The sequence below is a fragment of the Pan paniscus genome, chromosome 9 (genome assembly GCF_029289425.2).
Source record: "Pan paniscus chromosome 9, NHGRI_mPanPan1-v2.0_pri, whole genome shotgun sequence".
Lineage (NCBI taxonomy): Eukaryota > Metazoa > Chordata > Mammalia > Primates > Hominidae > Pan > Pan paniscus.
Genome location: NC_073258.2, coordinates 75,786,289 through 75,811,503, shown reverse-complemented (window position 1 = coordinate 75,811,503; position 25,215 = coordinate 75,786,289). Strand labels below are relative to the sequence as shown.

The window sequence follows — 25,215 nt, the reverse complement described above, 5'->3', positions numbered from 1 at the left end:
TTCAGTGTAGTGGCGTGATCTCAGCTCACTGCAACCTCCACCTCCTGTGTTAAAGCAATTCTCGTGCCTCAGCCTCCCAAGTAACTGGGATTACAGGCGTGCACCACCACATCTGGTTAATTTTTTTGTATTATTAGTAGAGATGGGGTTTTGCAATGTTGGCCAGGCTGGTCTCGAACTCCTGATGTCAAGTGATCCACCCGCCAAAGTGCTGGGATTACAGTGTGAGCCACCGTGCCCAGCCAAGGGGATTATTTTTAAGACAGACTTCACAAGCACTAACAAGCTGCTTGACTGTTATTAAGTTCTCTCCTGAAAAATCTCTGGGCACACTGATAAGTTTTATCCTTTCCCAAGTGAAAAGCTTGATGAAGGATCTTAAGGACTTTCCACTGGCTGGAGGCTGGCAAGTGGAGTTTGCCATCCTCTTACTGTAGCCATCCTGAGAGCTGAAAAGTATACCCTTGAGAAGTGGCCCACTCTGCCTCTGCAGGGGAGTACTGAGGCTTAATTTCTCTTATGGAGCCTTCCCAGATTAGAGGGGCTTCAAGTGCATTGAGGCCCTGAGGCTGACTTGCTGCTGACTTGGCTGCCTCATCAGCTAACTTGTTTCCTTAGGCTACTTCATCTGCTCCCTTCTGATGTCCCTTACAATGCATCACTGCTACCTCTCGTGGAAGGAAAACTGAGGATAATAACTTGTTAATTTCCTGATGGTATTTTATAGGTTATCTTTAGTAGTAGGAAAGTGTCTTTCCTCCCAAATGGCAGCATGAGCATAAAGAACTAAGAAAGCATACTTGGATTTTGTGTAAATGTTAGCTACCTTTCCCTTGCTTAATTCAAGTGTTCTTGTAAGAGCTATCAGTTCAGCTAGTTGAATGCTTGTGCCTGGGGAGAGGGGTGCACTTTCAATGTCATTCAGAGTGTACATTGCATATCCCACCTTACAGACTCCTTGTTCCACAAAGGAACTTCCATTTGTGAAGAGCGTCCAATCTGGATTTTCTAGGGAAGTTTCCCTGAGAGCTTCCCTGGCTACGTAGGTCTGTACCACAACTTGTTCACAGTCATGTTCAGGTTCCTCAGTTTCCTTGGGGAGGAAAGTGGCTGAGTTTAGGCAAGAGCAAGTTTTTAACTGGATTGTAGACCCTTCTAATATCAGAGCCTGATATTTAGGGAGTCAGCTTTCTGTTAGCCAAGGGCATCCCTTAGAGGACAGCAATCGTGCTACATTATGTGGGGTATAAACAGTTAAGCTATTTCCCAGGGTTAATTTGGTGGCCTCTGGTATCAGTAGGGCCACTTTGGCAATGGCTCAGAGGCATGATGGCCATTCTTTAGCCACCAAATCAAGTTCCTTACTTAGGGAGCCCACTGGCTGTTGAGCTGGTCCTCGGGCTTGAGTTAAAACTTCCAGGGCCATTCCCTTCCTTTCTGATACAAAAGATTGAAGACCCTCCCTATGGGAAGGCTGAGGACTGGTACCTTAAGTAAGGCTTGTTTTAACTGATTAAAGGCCTTTTGAGCTTCAGGTTCTCAGGTTAGGAAATGAGTTTTAGCCACTTGAGTTTTTTGTTTGTTTTTTTTTTTGAGACGGAGTCTTGCTGTCACCCAGGCTGGAGCGCAGTGGCGTGATCTCAGCTCACTGCAACCTCCACCTCCCGGGTTCATGCGATTCTCCTGTCTCAGCCTCCTGGGTAGCTGGGAATACAGGCGTGTGCCACCATGCCCAGCTAATTTTTGTATTTTTAGTAGAGACGGGGTTTCACCATGTTGGCCAGGATGGTCTTGATCTCTTGACTTCATGATCCGCCCACCTTGGCCTCCCAAAGTGCTGGGATTACAGGTGTGAGCCACCGTGTCCGGCCTTGAGTTTTTTTTGTGAGGTGATATAGGGGGTAAACTATCTCACCATACCAAGATGAGTTTGCAGAATCCTGTAATGCCCCCAAATCCTCTTAGTTGCTTGAAGGTTTTAGGGAGGGGGAAGGAGGAAATTGGCTTACTCCTTTCTTCCCCTAATGCTCTGGTCCCTTCAGACAACACTACACCCAGGTACTTCACTGAGGTTTGGCAAAGCTTGACGTTAGATTTTGAAACCTTATATCTTCTGTTGGCTAAGAAATTAAGAAGAGCTTCACTGCCTTCCTGAGATGCTTCCTCAGTTGGGGCACAAAACAGTATGTCATCTACATATGGCAAGACCCTGACCTGAGGATGGGAAAACTCAGAGAGGTCCTTTGACAGTACCTGTCCAAACAAGCGGGGACTGTCTCAAAATCCCTGAGGCAGCACTGTCCATGTTAACTGGGCATCTGGCCAGAGGGATCTTCGAAGGCAAACAGGTATCGAGAGTCAGGATGTAACGCTATATAGAAAAAGGCATCCTTTAGATCTAGGACTGAACCATTTAGTTCCCTCAGGTATTTGGGTTAGCAAAGTATAGGGATTAGGGACCACCGGATGAGTTGGAACTATGGCCTTATTAATGATGTGGAGGATCTGATCTAGTCTCCATTCTCCATTGGGTTTTTGCACTCCTAATATTGGGGTGTTGCAGGGGCTGCTACAAGGTTCGAGGAGGCCCTGCATTTTCAGGTTATTAATAATGGCTTCTAGCCCCTTCCTAGCCTTGGCTTTAGGGGATATTGTCTCTGGTTAAGAAAAGAAGTGGGATCCTTAAGATGGATCTGAACTGGCCTATTTTTCCTTGAGTTGCTCACACTTCTGGATTAATAATAGCTTCCATCTGGGGGAGACAAAGAGTTTGTCTTGGGGCTATAAGGATGCTGGCCCCCATGCAAGCTAAAATGTCTCTGCCTAATGAAGGAGTGGTACTTTCAGGCATGAGTAAGAAGGCATGAGTAAATAATAGGTCCTCCCAAGTACAACTAAGGGGTTGAGAAAAATATCAGGTTAGAACTTTACCTGAGATGCCCATCATGGTCATGCTATGGGAAAAGGGGAGGCCTGGATTAGGGAGAAGAGGGATACTGGTTCCAATGTCTAGAAGAAGGTCCACCTTCCTTCCTTCCTTCAATTTTCAGAATCACCTGGGGCTCCTGTGCAGTAATGACAGTTTCAGCTGCTGGAGCCAGGGGTCTGAACCCCAGGACCCATCAGTCCTGTTGGACCATCTGTGAGACTGGTTCTGAACCCAGTGACCTCCATCTCCAGGGGCAGTCTGATCTCCAGTGGTCCCAACCACTGGCTGGACATGGTTGGGGTGGCTTCTACTTGCTGCCTGGGCACTCCTTCTTAAAGTGCCCTGGCTTGCCACACTGGTAGCAACTAATGGATACACCTTGGGGATCCTGGACTTTGCAAGTTTGCAAAGCAGCTACTAGAGCCTCTGCCTTCTCTCGTGTTTCCTCTCTTTCTCCAGGGCCTTCTTCTGGTCCCTATTATGAAAGACCAAGGTAACCACCCTCAAGTGGTTTTTCAAGGTGCTATCTGGTCCTATAGCCTGCTTCTACAGTTTCCTTCTAATATTGGGAGCTGCCAGTGTAATAAACTTGTCCTTGAGGGTTAGCTGTCCCTTGACTGAGTAGGGGATAAGGAGGTGTGTTTTATTAGTGCTTCTCTCAGCCTTTCCATAAAGGCTGCAGGATTCTCATCTGGCTTTTGGTTTATCTTGGACAGTTTAGAGTAATGAAGAGGTTTGGCTCTCCTAGTTCTTTGTAGGCCCTCCAATATGCACATTAATAAGTGTTTTCCATTCATTTGTGGAGTCATCAGGGTTGTCAAGAGGTACTGCCTCTCTTCTCTACTGGGAATGATGGTTCCCCTATCTCTTCACCTTCCCTATTTTCTCTTTTCCTTTTTGGCTTACTGTAAGAAACATACTGCTTGTCTCCAAATTTCTCTGATGCATGCAGAGCTGCCTGCTTTTCAGCTGCGGTTAGGGTTTGGCTTAGGAGCAGCATAACATCTCTCCATGAGAGGTCAAACACCTGAGTTAAATTTTGGAAAGCTTCTTTATACCTATCGGAGTCATCAGAAAATCAGCCTAAGTATCCCTTTATTTGCCTAAGGTCATGCAATGAGATAGGAACTTGAACCCTAGTGGCATCACCTCCATTGGTCATTTCCTGCAGGGGTAAGAGTGAAGCTGGGGGAGTGGGGAATTTTGGAGATAGTGGAACTAGAGGAGCTGATGGCACAGTTGGAGGGGGCCCTAAATAAGGGGGACAGGAAGAGCCGGGACACTCAATAGCTGCCTGAAGTTGCTTTTTTAGTTTTGGGGAATCATTACCTTTTGGATTGCCTGATATGACTGCTAAAAGAGCTTGGTTGATTGTCCAATGCATGCAAAGGTCTAGTAAGAAGGCCATGCCCTTGTGCAAAAGCAGTTTCAGGATTAAAGGAGTCTCAGTGCTTCAGAATTCACTTGAGAGGGGTGCAGGCTAAAGATGGCTAGAAAGCTAGGGGAGACAAGGAGTCCCTTATTCCCCTCCTTCCTTTAGAATGGCCCAAGGTAGACAGGAAGACAATGGGAGCATCCCCCAACTGTTTTCCCTTCTTAGTTCCCTGAGCCTCGGCATCTGTTAAAAGGTGCTACTCTTGGATGCAGGCATGTCCCTCAGGCATGGATCTAGAGAAGCTAAGTGATGGATTTAGTCACACTCACCCATGCAACTCTAATCCTCCACTGGTGATTTCCCTTTGACTTCCTAACTTCTGTGATCTATGTGGCTACCTGATAGATGGCTCTTGGGAAAGACTATGTAACAGTTGTATTTGCAAGGCCCCTTAATGGAGAGAGTGTACTGGGTTGAGCTCTATACTGCTATTATGGCCTGGACTAAAATATTTATTGTTAGGCAGTGGTTCTGGTTAACTTTAAGACATTACATCCCCTTACTATTTAAGTACCATTTTAATGAGAGGCAGAATAGGTGCCTTAAAAGAATGTAGGAACTGAATGGTGGTTTTCCTGCTGATGGGACAATATCAAAACTAAAATTTGGTTTTGGAGGACATTTTCCTCCTCATTGTTGAGTTTTCCCATTCACAGAAGGAGCATAAAGCCTGGCCTCTAGTAGAGGAGTACAAAAGGGGAGGAGAATTGGAAAACTAGAGTGTTTAGGCAAAGGGCTGACAAGGTACCTCATGGAGAGGATTTCTATTCCACTAGGTGGTGCTGTAGACCTTGAAATACCATGTGATCTCCAGACCAAGGGGGTAGAGAGAGATGCTCACTGCCGGGGAAAGGGAGATCCTTTCTATTCCTAGAAAATCACAAAAATGGCAATCCTTTGCATTATATTCCTGGTTACTATGGCATTTGCTGATCCTATCTAACAGGATTATGTCCCTGAAGTGTAAAAATTCCCACAGCATTTCATACAGAGAGGGGATAGGAGACATGGCAGTCAACAGGAAAGAAGGAAAAATGCAATAGGAAAAGCTTGGAGATCCTGTTACTGATGCTCAGTGGGCAGTCAGAGTCTGAGGTTAATCCAGAAGCCTTCGGGTAACACCTGGGTATAGCCCTGGCCAGGAACTATCAGTTGCCTCTGGACCTCTTCCAGCCCCATGCAATAGCTAGGCTCTCCATGAAAGGAAACTGGTATGAAACAGAGTCAACATTCCCAGCACCCTGAGGGTACCAAGGGATTCACTAAGTTCTCCCGAGCAAGCCTGTCGTCTAAGTCTTGAGATGGGTGGCATTCCCTAAGGGCATCTAGGTGACCATCAGACACCGAGTGTTTTTGGTTTTATTTTAAAATGGAGGGCAGAAGGCCCCAAAATGAAAGTAAAGATTTGGGGTCTGCTCCTATACTCACCCTTCTGATGAATCTACCTTGGATCCCAGATGGGCCCCACAATGAAGTGGCCTCATTGTTGGGGGTGATACCCGAGGTTTGTTGTCTCATGGCTGAGGAAATCAAGGACCTGGGCACACAAAGAGTGAGGTTAAGAGTGGAAGTTTAATAGGTGAAAGAGAATAGCTTTCTGCTGGAGAGCGGGATCCCAGAGAAATGGCTTGTCAGATCTGTGGTTAAATGCAGGGGCTTTTATAGGTGCCTGATGAGGAGGCAGTATCTGATTTACATAGGGTGTGAAAGATTGGTTGGACCAGGTGTGCCATCTGCATAGGGTATGAAAAACTCATTAGAACTAGGTTTGTCATTTGCATAGGGCACAAAAAAATGGTCGCCCCCATACTAATCTTCTAATATGCAGGCAGGTCCTCTGCCTGGCCTGCACCATGTTGCCCATCCCTTTACTGTACACATAATAACAAAAAAAGAAAAGACGGAGCCTCCATGTTGGACATGCCTGGCTCCCAGGTAGCCCTTTTCTATTGGCACAACTGCTGGCATTCCCCCGTGCAAACTTCCAGCTTGCTTATCTATGTTTTCAGCTCAGTTTTTCAGGCTGCCCTTTGTTAGAAAAAAATAATTTCTTGGGCTGCTTCTTGCTAAAAGGGAAGCTTTGCTGGACTCTTTTACCCTATCTGCCTAAATAATTTCTTTCTACCTCCTGTATCAGTATGTTGCCTCTTTGTTCTCATTAGTTTCAAAGAATATCTTGATTTCTCCCTTAATTTCATTATTTACCCAAAAGTCATTCAGGAGCAGGTTTATTTCAATGTAATTATATGGTTTTGAGCAATTTTCTTAGTATTTCTATTTTATGGTGCTGTGCTCCAAGAGTGTGGTTAGTATGATTTCATTTTTTTTTTAAATTGTACTGAGGATTGTTCTATATCTGATTGCGTGGTTGACTTTAGAATATGTGCCACGTGCAGCTGAGAAGAATGTATATTCTGTTGTTTTGGGGTGGAGTGTTCTGTAGATGTCAGTTGGGTCCATATGGTCAAGTATTGAGTTCAGGTCATTAATATCTTTGTCAGTTTTCTGCCTCAATGATCTGTCTAATATTATTATTGGGGTATTCATGTCCTGCACAATTATTGTATGTTTATCCAAATCTCTTTATATGTCTCTAAAAGCAACTTGCTTTTTGAATCTGGGTCTCCTCTGTTGGATGCATATATATTTAGGATAGTTCTTGTTTAATTGAGCTCTTTACCATTATATAATGTCCTTCTTTGTCTTTTTTTTTAATCTTTGTTGGTTTAATGTCTGTTTTGTCTGAGTTTAGAATAATTTCAACAACCCCTGCTTTTTTTCTCTTTTCCATTTGCTTGGTAGATTTTTCTCCATCTGTTTGCTTTGAGCCTATGGGTGTCATCACATGTGAGCTGGGTCTCTTGAAGACAGCATACCATCAGGTCTTGCTTCTTTATTCAGCTGATCACTCTGTGCCATTTAGCTCATTTATATTCAAAGTTAATATTGATATGTGAGGATTTGTTCATTATTATGCAGACTTGTTCATGTGGTTGCTTTATAGTGTTAATGGTCTATTTACTTAAGTGTGTTTTTGAAGTGGCCGGTAACAGTCTTTTCTTTCCAAGTTTAGCACTCCCTTCAAGACCTCTTGTAGGCATATCTGGTCTGATAGTAATGAAATCCCTTAGCATTTGCATGTCTGAAAAGGATCTTATTTCTCCTTCACTTACAAAGCTTAGCTTGGCTGGATATGAAATTCTTGGTTGGAAATTCTTTTCTTTAAGAATGTTGAGCCCAGCGCAGTGGCTCATACCTGTAATCCTAGCACTTTGGGAAGCTGAGGCAGGTGGATCACTTGAGGCCAGAAGTTCAAGAGCAGCCTGGCCAATATGGTGAAACCCTGTCTCTACTAAAAATACAAAAAATTAGGTGTGGTGACGCATGCTTGTAATCCCAGTTACTGGGGAGACTGAGGTATGAGAATCACTTGAACCTGGGAGGCGGAGGTTGCAGTGAACCAAGATCGCACCATTGTACTCCAGCCTGGATGACGGGAGCGAGACTCTGTCTCAGAAAAAAAAAAAAAAAAAGATTGACTATAGGCCCCCATTCTCCTCTGGTTTGTGCTGAAAGGTCTGCTGTTTGTTAGTTGATGGGGTTTTTTTGTAGGTGACCTGTCCTTTCTCTCTAGCTGCCTTTAACATTTCTATCATTTTGACCTTGGAGAATCCAATTACTATGTTTCTTGGGGATGGTCTTCTTGTGTAGTATTTCACCAGGGGTTCTCTGCATTTCCTGAATTTGAATGTTGGCCTCTATAGCAAAGTTGGGGAAATTTTCATGCATGATAACCTGAAATGTGTTTTCCAAATTGCTTGCTTTCTCTCCTTGCATTTCAGGGATACCAATGAGTCATATTTTTGGTCTCTTTACATAATCCCATATTTCTCAGAGGTTTTGCTCATTCTTCCTTACTATTTTTTTATTTTGGTCTGACTGAGTTATTTTGAAGAGCCAGTCTTTCAGCTCTGAGTCTTTCCTCAGCTTGGTTGATTCTGCTGTTAACATTGCAGTTGTATTCTGAAATTCTTAAAGTGAGTTTTTCAGCTGTATCAGCTCACTTTGCTTCTTTCTTAACATGGCCATTTCATCTTTCATCTCCCATATTATTTTATTTATTCCTTAGATTCCTTGTATTGGGTTTCAACTTTCTCCTGAATGTCAGTGATCTCCATTCCCATCCATATACTGAATTCCATTTCTGTCATTTCAACCTGTTTAAGAACCATTGCTGGAGAACTAGTGTGGTCATTTGGAGGTAAAAAGACACTCTGGCTTTTTGATTTGCCAGAGTTCTTGTCTGGTTCTTTCTCACCTGTGTGGGCTGGTATTCCATCAATCTTTGAAGGTGCCATCCTTTGGATGGGCCAGGGTGCAGGACCACTGGTGTCCATGCTTAATGTTCATGCTGGCAGTGGCAGTGGAAGTGGGTGTGCTTATGCTGGCAGTAATGGCATGGTGGGGTACGTGCACACCCACCCAGTCTCCAGATTTGGAAAGTTTTCTGTTATTCTTTGAATAAGCTTTCTACCCCTTTTGTCTTTCTCATATCCCTCTTTAACTTTAGCAACCCTAATATTTTCTTTTTTGATGTTGTCCCATAGATCCTGCAAGCTTTCTTTATTCCTTTTCATTCTTCTTCCTTTTTTCTCCTCTGACTGTATATTTTCATATAATCTTTGAGCTCACTGATTCTTTCCTCTGTTTGATTAATTCTGCTGTTGATACTCTCTGTTGACTTTTTCATTTCATTCATTATATTTTTCAATTCCAGGATTTCTTTGATTTTTTTTTTTTAATTATTTCAATCTCCTTGTTAAATTTTTCTGGTAAATTTCTGAATTGATTCTCTGTGTTTTCTTGAAGTTCACTGTGCTTCCTTAAAACATCTGTTTTGGCTGGGCATAGTGACTCATGCCTATAATCCCAGCACTTTGGGAGGCTGAAGTAGGAAGATTGCTTGAGCCCAGGAGTTCAAGACCAGCCTGGCAACAAAGTGAGTCTCCCATGTCTACAAAAAAATAAAAACATTAACCAGGCATGGTGGTGCATGCCTGTGGTCCCAGCTACATGGGAGGCTGAGGTGGGAGGATTGCTTGAGCCCAGGAGGTTGAGGCTGCAGTAAGCCATGTTCATGTCACTGTACTCCAACCTGGGTGACAGAATGAGAGCCTGTCTCCAAAAAAAGCACAAAACAAAACAAAAAAATTAAAAAAACCCAAAAAAATGTTCTTTTGAATTCTTTGTCTGAGAGATCACACATCTCTATTACTTTATGTTTGATCTCTGGCATCTTATTTTGTCTGTTTGGTGACGTCATATTTCCCTGAATATTCCTGATGTTTGTAGAAGTGTGATGATATCCGTGCCTTGAAATATTAGGTATTTATTTTTGCCTTTGTAGTCTGGCTTTGTGTGTGCCTGTCCTTCTTCAGAGGGACTTCCAGGGATTCTAGGCAGACTGACTGTTACATTTCCTGAGCTTGGGACCACTACTGGCATCTCAGCACTGAGCAATGGTCTAAACCCAGGCTTGCTGCAAGTCTTGCTAAGACTGAGATTGGTGTGGCTTTCTGGCCCAAATGGCTCTAGGAAGACCCAAACACAGGACTGGGGCTATGTGGGAATGTTGGCCAAGGGGACCTGAGTCCAGAACACTGTCCCAGTGGCCCAGATATGTGTGCCTCCCAGCAGGTCTCTGCATGGGCAGGATGGGTCCCAGCTGTAGCCAGAGGGACTGAATTTAAGACTGGGGCATGTTGGGATCTGCTGTAGGAATGAAGCTGGTGGTCCATCTCATTGGCTTAGACAGGTGTATGTCACCTAGCAGGTCCCTGCACAAGTAGTTCCTTGACTGCAACAAGAGGGGCCAGAACTGAGACTGGGTCCCCTTGGGATCTGCCGTGGGATGGAGGCTGGTGTGCCTGTCATGGTGGTTCAGACAGGCACACATCTGCCTGCATGTCTCCGCACAGATGGAATAATTCCCTGATTGTAGAGGGAGGGGCTGGAACTGACCATAGGCCCCCTTGGGATCTGCTGTGGAACAGAGGCTAGAGAGCCCTGTCTTGGTTTAGGGAGGTGCACATTGCCTAGCAAGTTCCTGCACAGATAGGATAGTTCCCTGACTACAGCAGGCGGGGCCAAATCGCAGACTGGGCCTCCTCAGGATCTGCTGTGAGGTAGAGGCTGGAGAGCCCAGTCTCATTGGCTCAGAGGGGCATGTGTCTCCTAGCAAGTCCCTATGCAGATGAGATAGTAACCTGATTGCAGCAGGAGGGGCCAGGGCTGACACTGGGCCCCGTTAGGATTTGATATGGGAAGAAGCCCATCTTGTTGGCCCAGACAGTCATGTGTCTCCCAGCAGGTCTCAGCACAGATAGGATAATTCTCCGCTGTAGTGACAGGGGTCAGAGCTGAGACTGGGTCCTCTCAGGATTTGCTGTAGGGTAAAGGCTAGAAAGCCCAGCCTCATTGGCTCAGAGGGGCATGTGTCTTCCAGCAAGTCCCTGCACAGTCTGGTTAGTTCTCTGATTGCAGCTGGAGGGACCAGGTCTCAAACTGGGTCCCCTCAGAATTTGCTGTGGGACAGAAGTTGGTGAACTCATCTGGGAGCCTCAGGCTGCAAGATATAGGTGAGTCTCCCTCTGGGTCCTTGTGCAAGAGGCTGTGAGCAGGGACCTCAGCTGAGAGGGGGTGGATCAGAAAAACGGCAACTTTCAGGCTTACTGCTAAGATCAATGTCAGCAGGCAGACAAGCCTTTCCACCAAGGCACTAGTGTGCCCTACTCCTTCTGGACCTCTCTGCAGATGGTTTTGATTGCAGGCTCAAGGCCAAATATGGCTGTAGCCCAGGATCTTGGAAGCCTGGGGTGTTTCTAGGCTTGAACTGGGGAGCAAGCTTGGTGGATCAGCCACTTGGGTGTTGGTCTGTACCCTCAAAACAATCCTTCAATGTCTTGGGATCCACCAGGGTTTCAAAAACTCCTACCTGAATCTTGATGCTCCTGCAGAGAGACTTTTGACTGTGGGCGGGTGTGGAATTTTTGTGGTTGTGAGGGGACATGAGTGGGTTACTTTCTATTCCACCATCTTCTCTCTGCCTTTTTGCATTCTCAGAGTCTCTCCACTCAGTCTTCCATTTTATGAATTAGTTCTTCACCTGGGTCCATTCTTCTATCCAGCACATGTATGAGTTATTTCCATTATAAATTTACAGCTTTGTTAGTAGCTTTGCTTCCACAACCATCTGCTTTTGTTTCAGGAGTGAAACTTTTGAATTTCTCAGAGGATACTAATGATTCTATTTTGAAGTTTTTATAACTTTTGTTAAATAAACTGTTTTTATTCAGGTGATAATTCTTCCCTTTTTTATATTGTTAATTTTCCTCAAATAGTAGGAGATTCTTGATTATTCAGTCTTTTTGTATAACAATCCTCAATCAGAAGCTTAAAATGCAGTAATTCCTGTGATTGTGGGGAGAGCAGGATGCGCGTTCAGACAGTGTGCCCATCTTTCTAGAGGTGCTGTTGTTTTCTAGGGTTCATTGCTTAGCACTCACACTTGCAACCATGGCCCATCCCCCAGGGAATTCCTACTTTGTTCATTGCACAAAGCTTTCCCAAACTCCCTTGCAGACCCTCATCACAGGAGAAGTTATTTATGCCATGTTGTTCCATCTCCTATTACTGTTTTCTTCATTTTCATGTGACTTGTCTCATTATAATATCATTAACATGTAGAAGGTGTCGGTTAACTAGGGTAAAGGTGAGCAATGTCTGCACAGGATCTAGTCCCAGCAGATGCTATGCTGTGTTAGGTTGAACTCAGCTGTTAGACTCATCTCATTCTGACGGTCCCAAGAATGAAATCACTCTGCAGCCTCCTCCTTATGACTGTGTGCTGGTTGTTCTTGGTATCTCTCCTGAATTCACTGGCTCAACACATTCTGTTTCTACTAATATAAGAAATATTTCCAAATCCTCTGACAGAATGTCTTCTATATACATTTTTCTCTTCTAAGACAGTTGGTTAGCTTTCTGCTCAGTATGGACTCCCCGGTAATTCTGAGACTCGAAAGTGCTTATGTGCTTTAAAGTCAGATTGAAGGTCAGTCAGTGTGGCTGAAATACAGTGAATGAGGGAGAGAGTATCATGAAATGAGACTGAAGAAGTAGGCAGGGGCCCGATCATGCAGGACATCAGAGGACTAGATAAGCAGTTTGTATTTTATCCTAAGTGCAAAGGGACTTATTACCTGATGCATGTCACAGCCAGCTCCTCTTCCTAGTTAGCACTGGGGCTGAGGACCAATGAGAACTCCCTCTAGGAGGTGCCCTGCTGCACACAGTGGATGGCAGACCTATATCCTGGGTGCTCTAGGCATCAATCAGCGCTCTCACCAACCTTCATTCTGTTTCTCTTCTGTTTCAGAGGTTGTGTTTTCATCTTACCCTGGATTTTCAACCTCAGAGGTAGGAACTGACTACTTTATATTTGTGTTCCTGAGTTAGAACATTAATTTTAATAGACAAAATCAAATAAAATAATGGAGCCATGAGAGTCATTTCTATAGATCACACTGAGGAAGCCCATTCATTGAATAGGTAGTTGCCAAGTACCTATCATGTACCAGGTCCTGTGCTGGCCAGAGACAGACATGTCTTGACCTTACCTGTACCAGGTCCTGTGCTGGCCACAGACAGACATGTCTTGACCTTACCTGCCTAGTCTAACTTTCATTGTTCTCACATGCTGTTTAGCATAATGTAATAATGGCAGCTGCCTCAAGTGATAAAATTGGCATTGAAGTGGGGCTGCTACCAGCAGCTCCTTAACAAGAGTTCCCCAAAGCTGGAAAAGTCCTTGCCAGATACACCACTATCCAGGACCTAATCGTTGATGTCACAGGCTTAGACCCTTGATTTTCATCAGCACAGAAAATTGTTTTTTCTCTCATGGCAGATGCTCATGGGGACTGGTACATGTAAACCAAATATTGATTTATTCATTTACAATAAATAGTATATCTCTTCATTTAGCCAACCTGCATCCTTGAGAGGCAGCTCAGTATACTCCCCACAGATAGAACTGTGTGAGAAATTCTATCAGTTAACTATAGCTGCTTACCAAACCAACCCAATAACAATTCATTATTTTTCACCACTCACAATTGAGTTGACGAAGTGATTCCACTGGCTTCACCAAGGCTCACTTATACAGCTGCATTTAGCTGGCAGGGTAGCTGCAGGCTGGGCTCAGGTACACAGCTGGCATGGCTTGGCATCTTCTCTCTTTGTGGTCTTTTCCTCCTGGGCTACATTGCAGTATGGTTTCATTACAGCATCAGGGTTTCAAGAGAGCAAGGGCGAATTGAAAAGTTCTGAAATTGAAATAGTGTCACTTCTCCACATTCTATTGGTCAAAGCAAGTCAAAAGCCCCGTATTATACTGCTGTACTATTCTGACGCTGACCCCTGAGTTTGTGCAGACTCCACAAGCACAAAGCCCACAAGTGAGGGTAGTTCCCAAAAAGATTTCCCTCACTTCAGAGGCCAGCCACAAGTTTGGCAGTCCCCAGGCTATCCACACTTTGACCAACTGGTGATAAATTCAAGAGTTTCCACAACCCACTCAGGTTCAGTAATTTTCTAGAACAACTCAAACTCAGGAAAGGGTTATACTTACAATCACAGTTTTACTATAATGCAGCAGTCCCCAACCTTTTTGGCTCCAGGGACCAGTTTTGTGGAAGACAATTTTTCCATGGACTGGGGTGGGGTGGGTGGTTTCGGATGATGAAAGTGCATTACATTTATTATGTACTTTATTTCTGTTATTATTACATTGTAATATATAATGAAATAATTATACAACTCACCACAGTGTAGAATCAGTGGGAGCCTTGAGCTTGTTTTCGTGCAATTAGATGGTCCCATCTTGGGGTGATGGAAGACAGTGACAGATCATCAGGCATTAGATTCTCATAACGAGCACACAACCTAGATCCCTTGCATGCCCAGTTCACAACAGGGTTTGTGCTCCTATGAGAATCTAATGCCACTGCTGATCCGACAGGAGGTGCAGCTCAGGCAGTAATTTGAGCAACGGGGAGTGGCTGTAAATACAGATGATGTTTTCGCTCACTTACCCACTGCTCACTTCCTGCTGTGCGGCCCAGTTCCAACAAGCCAGGGACTGGCACCGGTTTGTGGCTCGAGGGTTGGGGACCCCAGCTATAAATGACACGAATCAGGACCAGCCAAATGAAAAGGCATATAAGGTGAGGTCTGAGAGCTTTCATGCCCCCTCCCTGTGGAATCAGGGCATGTCTCCCTCCCAGCACATTGATGTGCTCACCAACCAGGAAGCTCACCCACACCTCAGAGTCCAGAGCTTTTATTGGAGGCTCATTGGCCACCTGATTGAACTTAATTTCTAGTTCCTTATCCTCCCCAGGGGTCATGCTGGTGCAAAGCCCCAACTCTCTAGTCACATGGTTAGTCTTTCTGGCATGGCCAGCCTCCATCCTGAGTCATCTCATTATCCTAAACTCAGGTGTGACTCAAGGGGTCCTGCATAACAAAGATATTCCTATCACTCAGAAAATTCCAAGGGTTTTAGAAGCTCAGTGCCAGGAACCTGGGACAAAGACCAGACAAATTTTTTCTTATGTAACAGCCAGTCTAATTTCAGGAGGGTAGACACATGGTCTCCACCTCTGAATGGGAGGAGCAGCAAGGTCACACTGCAAAAGGGCATGTATGTGGGATGGAGGGGCTTGTGGCCATTAAACAGTCTACCACACAAGTCAAAGATAATTTGTAGGATTGCTCAGTGCTCAGATCAGCTCTCTGAAATCTGAAAATCTAGAAAGTGAGTTGGATAGTTGAGACTTTTAGGGGCCTTTCTCTATTAAAATCAGATGCATCTCCCTCCAAGACAGGGCCCTCTCTGCCCCCATCAGGGCCAGTTATGCCCTTGGGTCAGGATACTCCTCATCTTGACTCTCTGGCTTTTCCTTTTCTGTACTGCAGTATGACTTACCCCTTTCAGTTCACACAGCCTTGCTCCAAGTAGGGAATTACATAGTGGAGGATACTGCCTTATCAGACCGCCACCATGTTCCACTCTTGCGTCTCAAGAGATTGCCTTGGGATCACTGGGAGAGGCAAGTCATCTGAGTTCCCAAACACAGTCGCTAGTTTTTGTTTTATGCTCACCCATGACTGACCTGTCCACTTGTGTGGTTTTACAAGTTGACCCAGAAGGGTACAAAATACTTGGCTCAAAGTAAGTGCCCCACAAATGTTCACTGAATGAACAAGCAAAATTTAAGTGACTTGCTCAAGATTCCATAGTGATTAATTAATTCAGCTTAAGATGGAATCTAGTTCATCTGAACCTAACCATTAGCCCAGCATCTACCCTTATAATATCCTGTGGTCCCATCGAACTCAGGAATCAGTGAGTATACTGAGTTATGTATAGTTAAACCAACAATTACCTTTTTCTGCTTGATCAAATATGTTGAACCTGTGGCAGTCTGGGTTGTATGAAAAGAACATGACCCTGCAAGGGATCCAGATGCAGCATGCCACATTCAGCTCCCACGGACAGGCTGAAGTCATTTAGGACTGTTGTTTCATCCTCAAATGAAGACCCTCCACTCGAGGATGTGGGCTAGCCCATCAGAGCAGGTGTTCAAGGCTCAAGACACCTCCCTCTCCCTCTCCTCACTAGAAAAATTCCCCTTAAGAACACAAGCACCTTCCCCTTTGCCTTCTGGAGAAATTTTAGCCCAACTGTGTAGAAGGGCCAATTCAGGGTAAGCTGCTGTAGGGCAGAGGGAGGGGGTGGGGACCAAGTACCTCTGATGTCTGCACCAGTGCTATATTATCCTGTGGCCTCAGAAAACTTGAAAATGGAACTTTGGGTGCTTGAGAATTAACTCATCATGTAAGCTAACTCTCCTAAGAGAACTTGGAGCCAGAATTCTGGGCTGATGGCGACATCTACCCTTATGACTCTACATGTCTCTTTTGGCCAAGTCTCTCTAGGAAGGTCATTCATTCCACCCTGTTCCATTGAAAGGGTCTGTTGGCCCTTAGTGGCCTTATTTATTATCGGGCACTTTGATTTTGACTTTTCCTTCTTTCTAAGACAACCAAGATATGTTCACTTCCTCCCATATTCGAGATCCTTCCTGTGAAGTCACTGAAGGCCAGGAACCAGACGCTGGCCCCACCCTTCCCAGAGCTGAGATACCTTAGCCTGGCCTACAACAAGGTGACTTTCTGCTCCTCTCCTGTTTACTCAGGGGCACAGATGGGAAGGTGGGATGCAAGTTGCTCTGGCCTAAAAACCAACCCTCCATTCAATTCCCTGCATTACAGGTACATGGGCTCAGGAATTCTCAGGGTGGGGAAAGTGGAAGGAGTTCAGGCCAAGGCAGGAGTCCATCTCTTCAGTCACAGATATTTATTTAGCACTTACCATGTGCCAGGCTCTGTGGTAGGCACTAGATATACAGCTGTGGAAAGAGACTTGGCCTCTCTGCCCTTTTGCAACTTATCACCTATAAGGAAGACAGGAAGACTGATATGGACAAATCATCACAATACGAGCATGCTTAGTGTTATGAAGAAATTCACAGTGTTATGAAGTAAATGATGGAGGGGAGGTGTCTAACCTAATACTTGGGATCAAGGAAGGTTCTCAAGAAAGTGGTGTTTAAGCTGAGATCTGAATCAGTGAGTTTAATCAGGTGAAGAGGGGTGAGTCAAATGAGGGTAGAAATGTAGCCTAAGGGGAACAGCAGATATAAAGGATAAGGGACAGATTTAACATGTTTTTCCAATGTTCATGTCCTGTTTGGTTTTCTGTAAAATCCCACTAACTGAGCCCTACTCAAGTCTGAAATGCAGGAAACTTGTAAGATACTCTGCTTACATTCCTCTACAGCAAGCAGCTGATACAGCTAAACTCCCCAAGTGTTTTCTTCTAAGAGTTTTATTGTTTTAGCTCTTACATCTAGGTCTTTATTTCAACTTAATCTTTATATATAGTGTGAGACAGGCATCAGCTTCATTCTTTTCCATGTGGATATCCAGCTTTCTCAATACCACTTATTGAAAAGACTATTCTTTCCCCCATTGTTACACCCTTGCCGAAAATCAGTGGACCATAGATGTATCACAGGTCCCTCTTCTTGAAATTGGTAATTTATGTCTTTTATTGATCCAAAATAGTTAGACATTACCTCTTTTATTGACTTTTTCTTATTAAACTAGCTGCTGGTTTCACTGGATTTCTCTGTTTTCCATTTCATTGATTTCTGCTCATAACTTTCTGTTCTTTTACTTAAAATGATTTTAATTTGCTCCTCTTTTTCTCACATCTTAGGCAGTATAATTTTAGTTAATTGATTTAGACCTTTCTTCTTTCTAATATAAGCATGTAAAGCTTTACATTTCTTCTCCAAGCACTGCTTTAGCTGAGTCCTACAAATTGTAATATATTTTCTTTTTATTTTCATTCGATTAAAATATTTTCACTTTTTCCTGTGATTTCTTCTTTGATCCACAGGTTATTTATAAGTTAGTTAATTTCCAAATATATGGGGGCTCTTCTAGGTGTCTTGTATTTATTTCTAATCTATTTTGTGTGCAGATAACATAATCTGTAAGATGTCATTCTTCTGAAATCTATTTAAACTTGTTTTATGATTCACCCTATGGTCAGTCTGTCTTGGTGAACATTCCATGTGCATTTCAAAAACTATGTATATTCTGCAGTTTTGGGGGAAAGTGTTCTATAAATATTAAGTTAAGGTGGTTGGTTCTGTCACTCAGATCTTCTCTGTACTGTTGTCTAGTTGTTCTGTCAATCACTGAGAACAGTGTGTTAAAATCTCCAGACGTGGTTGTGAATTTGCTTATTTCTCCCTTTAGTTCTGTCAGCTTTTACTCCATGTATTTTGAAGTCTGCTATTGATGCAGATACATTTATATCTACCAAATGTATGGATACTTTTATAAATTATGAGTTGCCTTTTTTTTTTTGCCTCTAATCATATTCCTTGTCTTGATGTCTATTTTGTTTGATTTAAATACAGCTACATAGCTTCCTTATACTTACTGTTTGCATGGTGTATCTCTTTCTGTCCATTTACTTGCAACCTATTTATATCTTTGTAGTTAAGGTGTGTCTCTTTTAGACAGCATATAGCTGGTTTTTCCTAGGGTGCCAGAGTGTTTTTCTCAGTTTTCCTGCTTTGTCCTCAGCTTTCATCCTTCCCTGAGTGCCTGCACCTCAGAGGAGTTTATCTCCACATGCTTGTTCCTCCCCCTAGCAGTAGACTGCTTTTGCTTGCTACTTAGTGCTTGCTAAGTAGCAAGTGGTGGTAGGGGCCAAAAGGAGGCTCTAGCCCCAGTCTTAGGCAGCCCTGGGACCAACCCTGTCTCAAGGATAGGCTTTTCTCAGTGGTCCTACCCCTCTCCCAGCAGTAGGAGACCTCTAATGTGCTAGGCCCAGGTTGGTTTCCTGCTCCAACCACAGGAGTAGTGGGTTTTAATTTTTTCCCTACCCAAGATGCAGTGCCCCAAGCTGACAGGGTTTGCTGATCTTCCTCAGCAACTGAAGGCTTTCGTTAACTATGGAGAAGGGTTGGTAAGGCCCCCTGCCTTTTTGTGGTGGGAGCTATCTCCTCTTCCAGGCTCACACCACTGAGGAAGGCTGTCATCAATCTCTCTCCTGCCTCCAGTCTTTCTCACACTAGTGAGTGTGAACTCCCTGGATGTCTGCAGCTTAAAGGGGTTTACTCTAGGCCACGCTTGGTCTTTATAAATTCACTAAAATTTTTACCTGATTTCTTCTTAAGTGCTTGTGTGGCACTTACATCTGCCACATTCTGCCACAGGCAGGCCAGTGTCTGTGTCCCATCTCTCCTTGGAGGTGCCAGTATTTCCTTAGATTTCAGGCCGCATGATTGTCCTGGGATGTTAGCTCTCTATTGGACTCAAGAAAAGTTATGATTTTATAGATTATTCAGTAGTTTTCTTAAGGTTGGAGCAGCACTCTTTACATTTTTCTATGTTTGCACCTGAGTTTTTAAATGGTATTTTACTTTATGATAGTTACCACCTAACATATTATATCTTTTTGTCTATTGTCACATATCTATTACCAGAATGTGCTTTTGTTTTTTAGCACTAGGACTTTGTTTTGCTTACATCTTATATGCTCATTATCTAGAATATTACCTGATACATGATAGGTGCTCAATAAGTTTGTTAGATGAATGAATGATTTTTGTTGTTGTTGTTGTTGTTCAGATGGAGTTTCGCTCTGTAGCCCAGGCTGGAGTGCAGTGGCGCGATCTTGGCTCACTGCAGCCTCCGCCTCCCGGGTTCAAGCAATTCTCCTGCCTCAGCCTCCCAAGTAGCTGGAATTACAGGCACCCACTACCACGCCTGGCTAATTTTTGTTTTTTATCAGAGACAGGGTTTCACCATATTGGCCAGGCTGGTCTTGAACTCCTGACCTCGTGATCCACCTGCCTCAGCTTCCCAAAGTGCTAGGATTACAGGCGTGAGCCACCACACCCGACCCCATGAATGATGTTTTAATCATGTCAAATAATACAGCTGTGTTGAAATTAATATTCAATTTATTAAAGTTACAAACTTCAAAATAAATTCTGCCTTTAAACAGAACTTATACATCTAGAATATTCATCAGAAAATTACTCAGAATATTCACTAGAAATTGTTGTGTCAAAAGTAAAATAATCACTTTCACTTGGTCTTTAATACTTAGTTCCTAAATGTGACAGATTGTTACACTCTCCTTAATCCAATGAGATTGAGAAGAAATTTAAAGTTATCATTGGAACCTGAATGCATCTCCAGAACATTCAGCTCACCCGAGAGAGAACAGGCTAGCCCCATGGCCAGATTTCCGCTTGCTGTGTCAGCCAGAATCCTAAGCCCATACCTTTCAGCTGGGCTTAATTTCACAGAAAATACCACACACATGACCTGAGTATCATTCAATTTTTTATCAATTCTTAATTGTAATTTTCTTCAACTTTTTAATCACCTGGTTTGGGTGAATGTAATTTTGCATCCTGACAAGATTAAATTCTGCATCTCCCATTCTTTAGTGATTGTCTCTTGACCCCTTGATTTGCACACACAAGACTCTACACCCACTTTGACCACCATTATAGTCATTTATCAAAACATATTGGGCACCTTTTTAGGTTCATCCTCTATCTCTGAAGTCTAGATAATGGCAGCAGAATTTTATATTTTACTCTGTTGCAACTACTTAACTCTGCCCTTGTGGGACAAAAGGCAATATGGCAACAAATGAGAAAGGTAGTATTTTTTTTCTTTTTTCTTTTTTTTTGAGACAGTCTCACTCTGTTGCCCAGGCTGGAGTGCAGTGGCATGATCTTGGCTCACTGCAATCTCCACCTCCTGGGTTCAAGTGATTCTTCTGCCTCAGCCTCCCGAGGAGCTGGGATTACAGGCACCCGCCAGCACACTCAGCTGATTTTTGTGGGGTTTTGTTGTTGTTGTTGTTTTGTATTTTTTTTTTAGTAGAGACGGGGTTTCACCATATTGGCCAGGCTGGTCTCAAACTCCTGACCTTGTGATCCACTTGCCTTGGCCTCCCAAAGTGTTGGGATTATAGGCCTGAGCCACCGCGCCCAGCCAGAGAAAGGTAGTATTCTAATGAAACTTTAGTAAATGGATCATGGGCCAGATTTGGGCCATGGGCCCAATCCTGGTTTTGGTATAGCCTGTTTGCTAAGAGTGGTGTTTACATTTTTTAATGATTGAAAAAAATCAAAACAAGGATAAAATTTCATGACATGTTAAAATTATATGAAATTCAGATTTCAGGGTCCATAAATAAAATTGTATTGGAAAAAAGCCACCATACCTATTTATGAATTGTCTGTGGCTGATTTTGTACAACAATAGTAAAATTGAATAGCTGCAACAGAAACCATATGGTCTGCAAAGCCTAAAACACTTATTATATGGTCTTTGACAGAAAAGGTTTGCTGATCCCTGGTCTAGAAGATCAAATGTTAAAGTCCCTCAAGGCCTACTCCTAGTTTCTTTCCTCTCACTCCCTACTGTCTCCCTAGGGATGACTTCAGATAGCCACTGGCCCATGAACAGTGACTCAAAAATTTCTAACTCTAATGCAGACCTCTCCTCTGTATTCCAGACCAGTGTATCCAACTGCCTATTTGACATTTCTGCCTGGAGGCCTCAAAGGTACCGCCAACATACACATACCCAAAGCAAATTGATAAATTTTTTCTTCAAATTGTATGTTCTTTCATTGTTCCCTTAGTGAATAGCTTCATCTTCCATCCAGTTACTCAAGGCAAAAACCAGTTGTCACCTTTGATACTTCTCTCTTTTGTACCTCCCCATCCTCCGCCCCCCCAATATCTACATCATCACCAAGTCTTGTCAAATTTAGGTCCTCATATTTCTAAAATCCATCTAATGAGTTCCCCAAGGACCCAAATCTTAAACCACCTTCTGTTTGGCCCCTACTTGCATTTCCAGCCCCATTTTGCACCAGGTGCCCTCTTTCTCTCTGCTTTTAGTCACACTAGCCTTCTTTAAACTCTTCCAGCAGGCTATGAGGCCTTTCACACATTTTTCTCTTTGTATAGGACACTTCCTCTCTGCATTAAAGTAAGACTAGCTACTGCAACAAACTTAAACATCTTAATCACTTAACACAATAAAAGTGTATTTCTTGCTTTTACAAAGTCCATCTTGGATATTCCTGGTTGGCAGGTGGCCTTCCACATGATCATTCAGAGACCCAGATGCCCTCTGGCTATGTTCTGTCATCTCATAGGGTCTTAACACTACTCAACTGGATCCTATGTATCCTGTTAGATGGTCAAGCAGGGGGACTGTGGTAAAGGGAAGAAAGTAGAGGAGGTACAGGAGGGTGCAGACTGTGCATAGAAGTGGCATTTACCACTTCTGCCCAAGTTGCATTGGCTAGAACTGGGTCATGTGACCACATGTAGCTGCCTGGGAGGCTAGGAGATAAAATCCATGTGCTAGAGGTAGAGAAATGGTTTTGGTTAATACAGAGGTTTCTCTACCACACACTCCATGCCTCACTGCATTCGCTAATTACCTCCTCCCCCTCCTTCAGACCTCAGAGACACCTTTTACCTCTCTGACTAGGTCAGATGACCCTGGTACTTCATGCACCTCTCTTGTGACACTTATCACATTGTAAATCTATTCTCCTGTGTTACTGTTTCTCCAATGCTTGTTTCCCACTAGACAGTGCTCTCTGAGGGCAGAAATTGTGTCTGTTTTGCTCATTCCTAACAAAGTGCCTGGGACATGGTAGGTATTCAGTAAATATTTGTTGGTTGAATGAATAAAAATGAAAGAAGTTAGTTGCTCAGTGGAAATCTAGTGCTATCCAGTAAGGCTACGGAGGAAGCTAAACTGAAGTGCCCTCCCTCTTCCAGCCCTTGGACTTAAGTACCTTCATTGGGTCCTACATCTGACCCAATACCTTTCAGTGTGTCCAGGGGTCTGATCGGCCACTGCCCGACTCCTGACCCCTTCGATCCTGATGTCCCTGATACTCTTCCATTGCAAATAAATACTCTCGCCAAGATGGTCCAGCTTTTCCAGGCAGACTGCTCAACAAAGCTTGTATATTTTTTGCCCTTCAGAGGCTGGCTTGGCCAATAAGCCACCACTTGCAGGCTGGCTTCACAGGGCATTCTCTGTGTCCCAGACAGCCATGAAGTCTCTCTTAACACTGGCTCTACTTATCCCTTAGATGTGTGGGTCCTCCTTTCCCCCTGTCCATCCCCAGATAAGTGCCCAGGACTGGCCTCAGTGAAAGAGCCATCAGAAGTGTGTAGAGGTTTGTGCTGAGGAAGATGAAGTGTCAAATTGTATCCTGAAGTTAAAGTCAATGCCCTGCCAACCTTCCAGAATCTTTATGAGATAAAGAGTTTGTTCGTACGAAAAATGTGTTTGTTCTTATTATTTTGCCACCAGCTTCCCTAATATTTGATGTAGGCTACATATCCAGCATGGAAGAAAGAGGAAAAACTCTTAGCTCTTAAACACGCAACAGTGATGGTGGAATTTCAGACAGGAGGGGCAAGGTACTCTGTGCATGAGTAGGTATTATTGCAGGGTCAAGGCATCACCCAGCAGCGAGTCCCATCCATAGCAGCATGTCTTACCCAATACCACCCCCAATCCTAGCAAGCATGTAGCCCTGCAGTGAGGGGCCTAGACATACCTGGGTAGAGGTGAGGGGCAGTGTCAACCTGAGAGTCTCTCCTGCATTCATTACAGATCGCAAAAGAGGATGCTGTCCTACCAGTAGCTCTCTTCCCATCTCTCTGCGAGTTCGTCTTTCATAACAACCCTCTGGTGGCCCATACACGAGGTATAGTGCCCGCAAACCTGCCCCCTCTCAACCCAGTGCCCAAGGAGCAGTGTGGCACCCTCATCCCCACCTCATCAATGCCAAGCCCTGGGATCTACTCTGTGTCGGGGTGGACAAGGTTCATGGTACATTGAGGAATGGAGGAAATAGCTCTGTACCAGAGCTTCCTGACAGTAACCCTGTGAGCAGGCATTATTGTCCCCACGGACAGTGGTAGAAACTGAGGCTCAGGGAGGTTCATGATCTGCCCAAGGTCACACAGCAAGAAAGAGTCTAAGTTGGGAATGGAATATGGAATTCTTTAAATCCTGTATGAGCTCTTTTGAACCACACCCTGCTTTGTGGAACAGTTCTGTCATGACCTCATTTCCCAATTCCCAGTTGCAGAGGGGTGCAGCCCCAACTGCAGGAGCCTCTCTTCCCAGAGCACACTGAATGGGGTGGTCAGCAGTGGAGCCACTGTGTAAGATACAGGAGTTGGAGGCATTTTAGAGTCCTGGGCCCTGGAGTGACACCAGTGAAGTTCTGATCATCACTCCACACTATCTTTATTATCTTGGACAAATTCCTTAGCCTCTCTGTGCCTCAGTTTCCTTGCCTATTGAATGGGAATAATGAGGTACCTACCTCCTAGGGTTGAGAATAAGTTTCAGTAATACATGTAAAGCAATTTGAATAGTGCCTGGCACATAGTAAGCCCCAGTATAAATTTTAGCTAATAGTAATCTTATTTTCCCATCATGGCACCAGGGGTCCCTCCACTGCTGAAGAGCTTCCTCCAGGAGCGACTGGGAATCCACTTAATTCGAAGGAAGATAGTAAAGCCTAAGCATCATGTTTTGATGTCTCGGAAGGAATCATGGAAGGTAGGGCTTCCAAGGCAGGACTCTCACCCCCAGGAAGAGTGCAGCCTATTATAATGTATGCAAACCAACCTGGCTGTAGAGCTGCTCACTCCACAGTGCCTGGAATCTCTCCATTAGGTTCAGCATTGCCTTCTCCTTTCCTTGCTTTGGGAAGAGCACTGGATGAAACAACAGATATGAAAATATATTTTAAACTCCTAAAACTCTTACCATTGAAAGTTATAGTCACCTACAGTAATTGAGAATGGCTATGGGCCAGGCATGGTGGCTCACGCCTCTAATCCCAGCACTTTGGAGGCCAAGGCGAGAGGATCGCTTGAGGGCAGGAGTTTGAGACCAGCCTGGGTGAGACCCTGTCTCTACAAAAACAAAACAAACAAACAAAAAAAGAATAGCTAAGGCAGGACCAGAATACATCTCCTGCCTGAATCTTAAGGAAGTGTTTCCTTATGTTGAGAGAAGTCTGCTTCCTTTGCCATAAAGTAAGTGAAATCTCTCTTTC

General features: G+C 44.0%; 1 protein-coding gene and 1 pseudogene across 40 annotated transcripts in view; one reads left to right on the top strand and one right to left on the bottom strand.

Moving 5' to 3' along the window:
- LOC129393393 (large ribosomal subunit protein eL31-like) overlaps positions 1-15,699 on the bottom strand; it is a 59,848-nt pseudogene extending 44,149 nt beyond the window's left edge.
- The window catches only part of XRRA1 (X-ray radiation resistance associated 1), a 107,763-nt gene that overhangs the window by 72,888 nt on the left and 9,660 nt on the right, over positions 1-25,215 (top strand). For 25 of the 40 annotated variants that reach the window (XM_055094675.2, XM_055094666.2, XM_055094673.2 and 22 more), the window contains 4 exons: positions 12,802-12,842; positions 16,531-16,656; positions 23,754-23,847; positions 24,598-24,713. In XM_055094675.2, coding sequence (XP_054950650.2) covers positions 12,802-12,842; positions 16,531-16,656; positions 23,754-23,847; positions 24,598-24,713 — 377 coding nt within the window. The remainder of the gene's footprint in view (positions 1-12,801; positions 12,843-16,530; positions 16,657-23,753; positions 23,848-24,597; positions 24,714-25,215) is intronic. The other 15 variants (XM_055094677.2, XM_055094670.2, XM_055094676.2 and 12 more) reach the window with 3 other exon arrangements.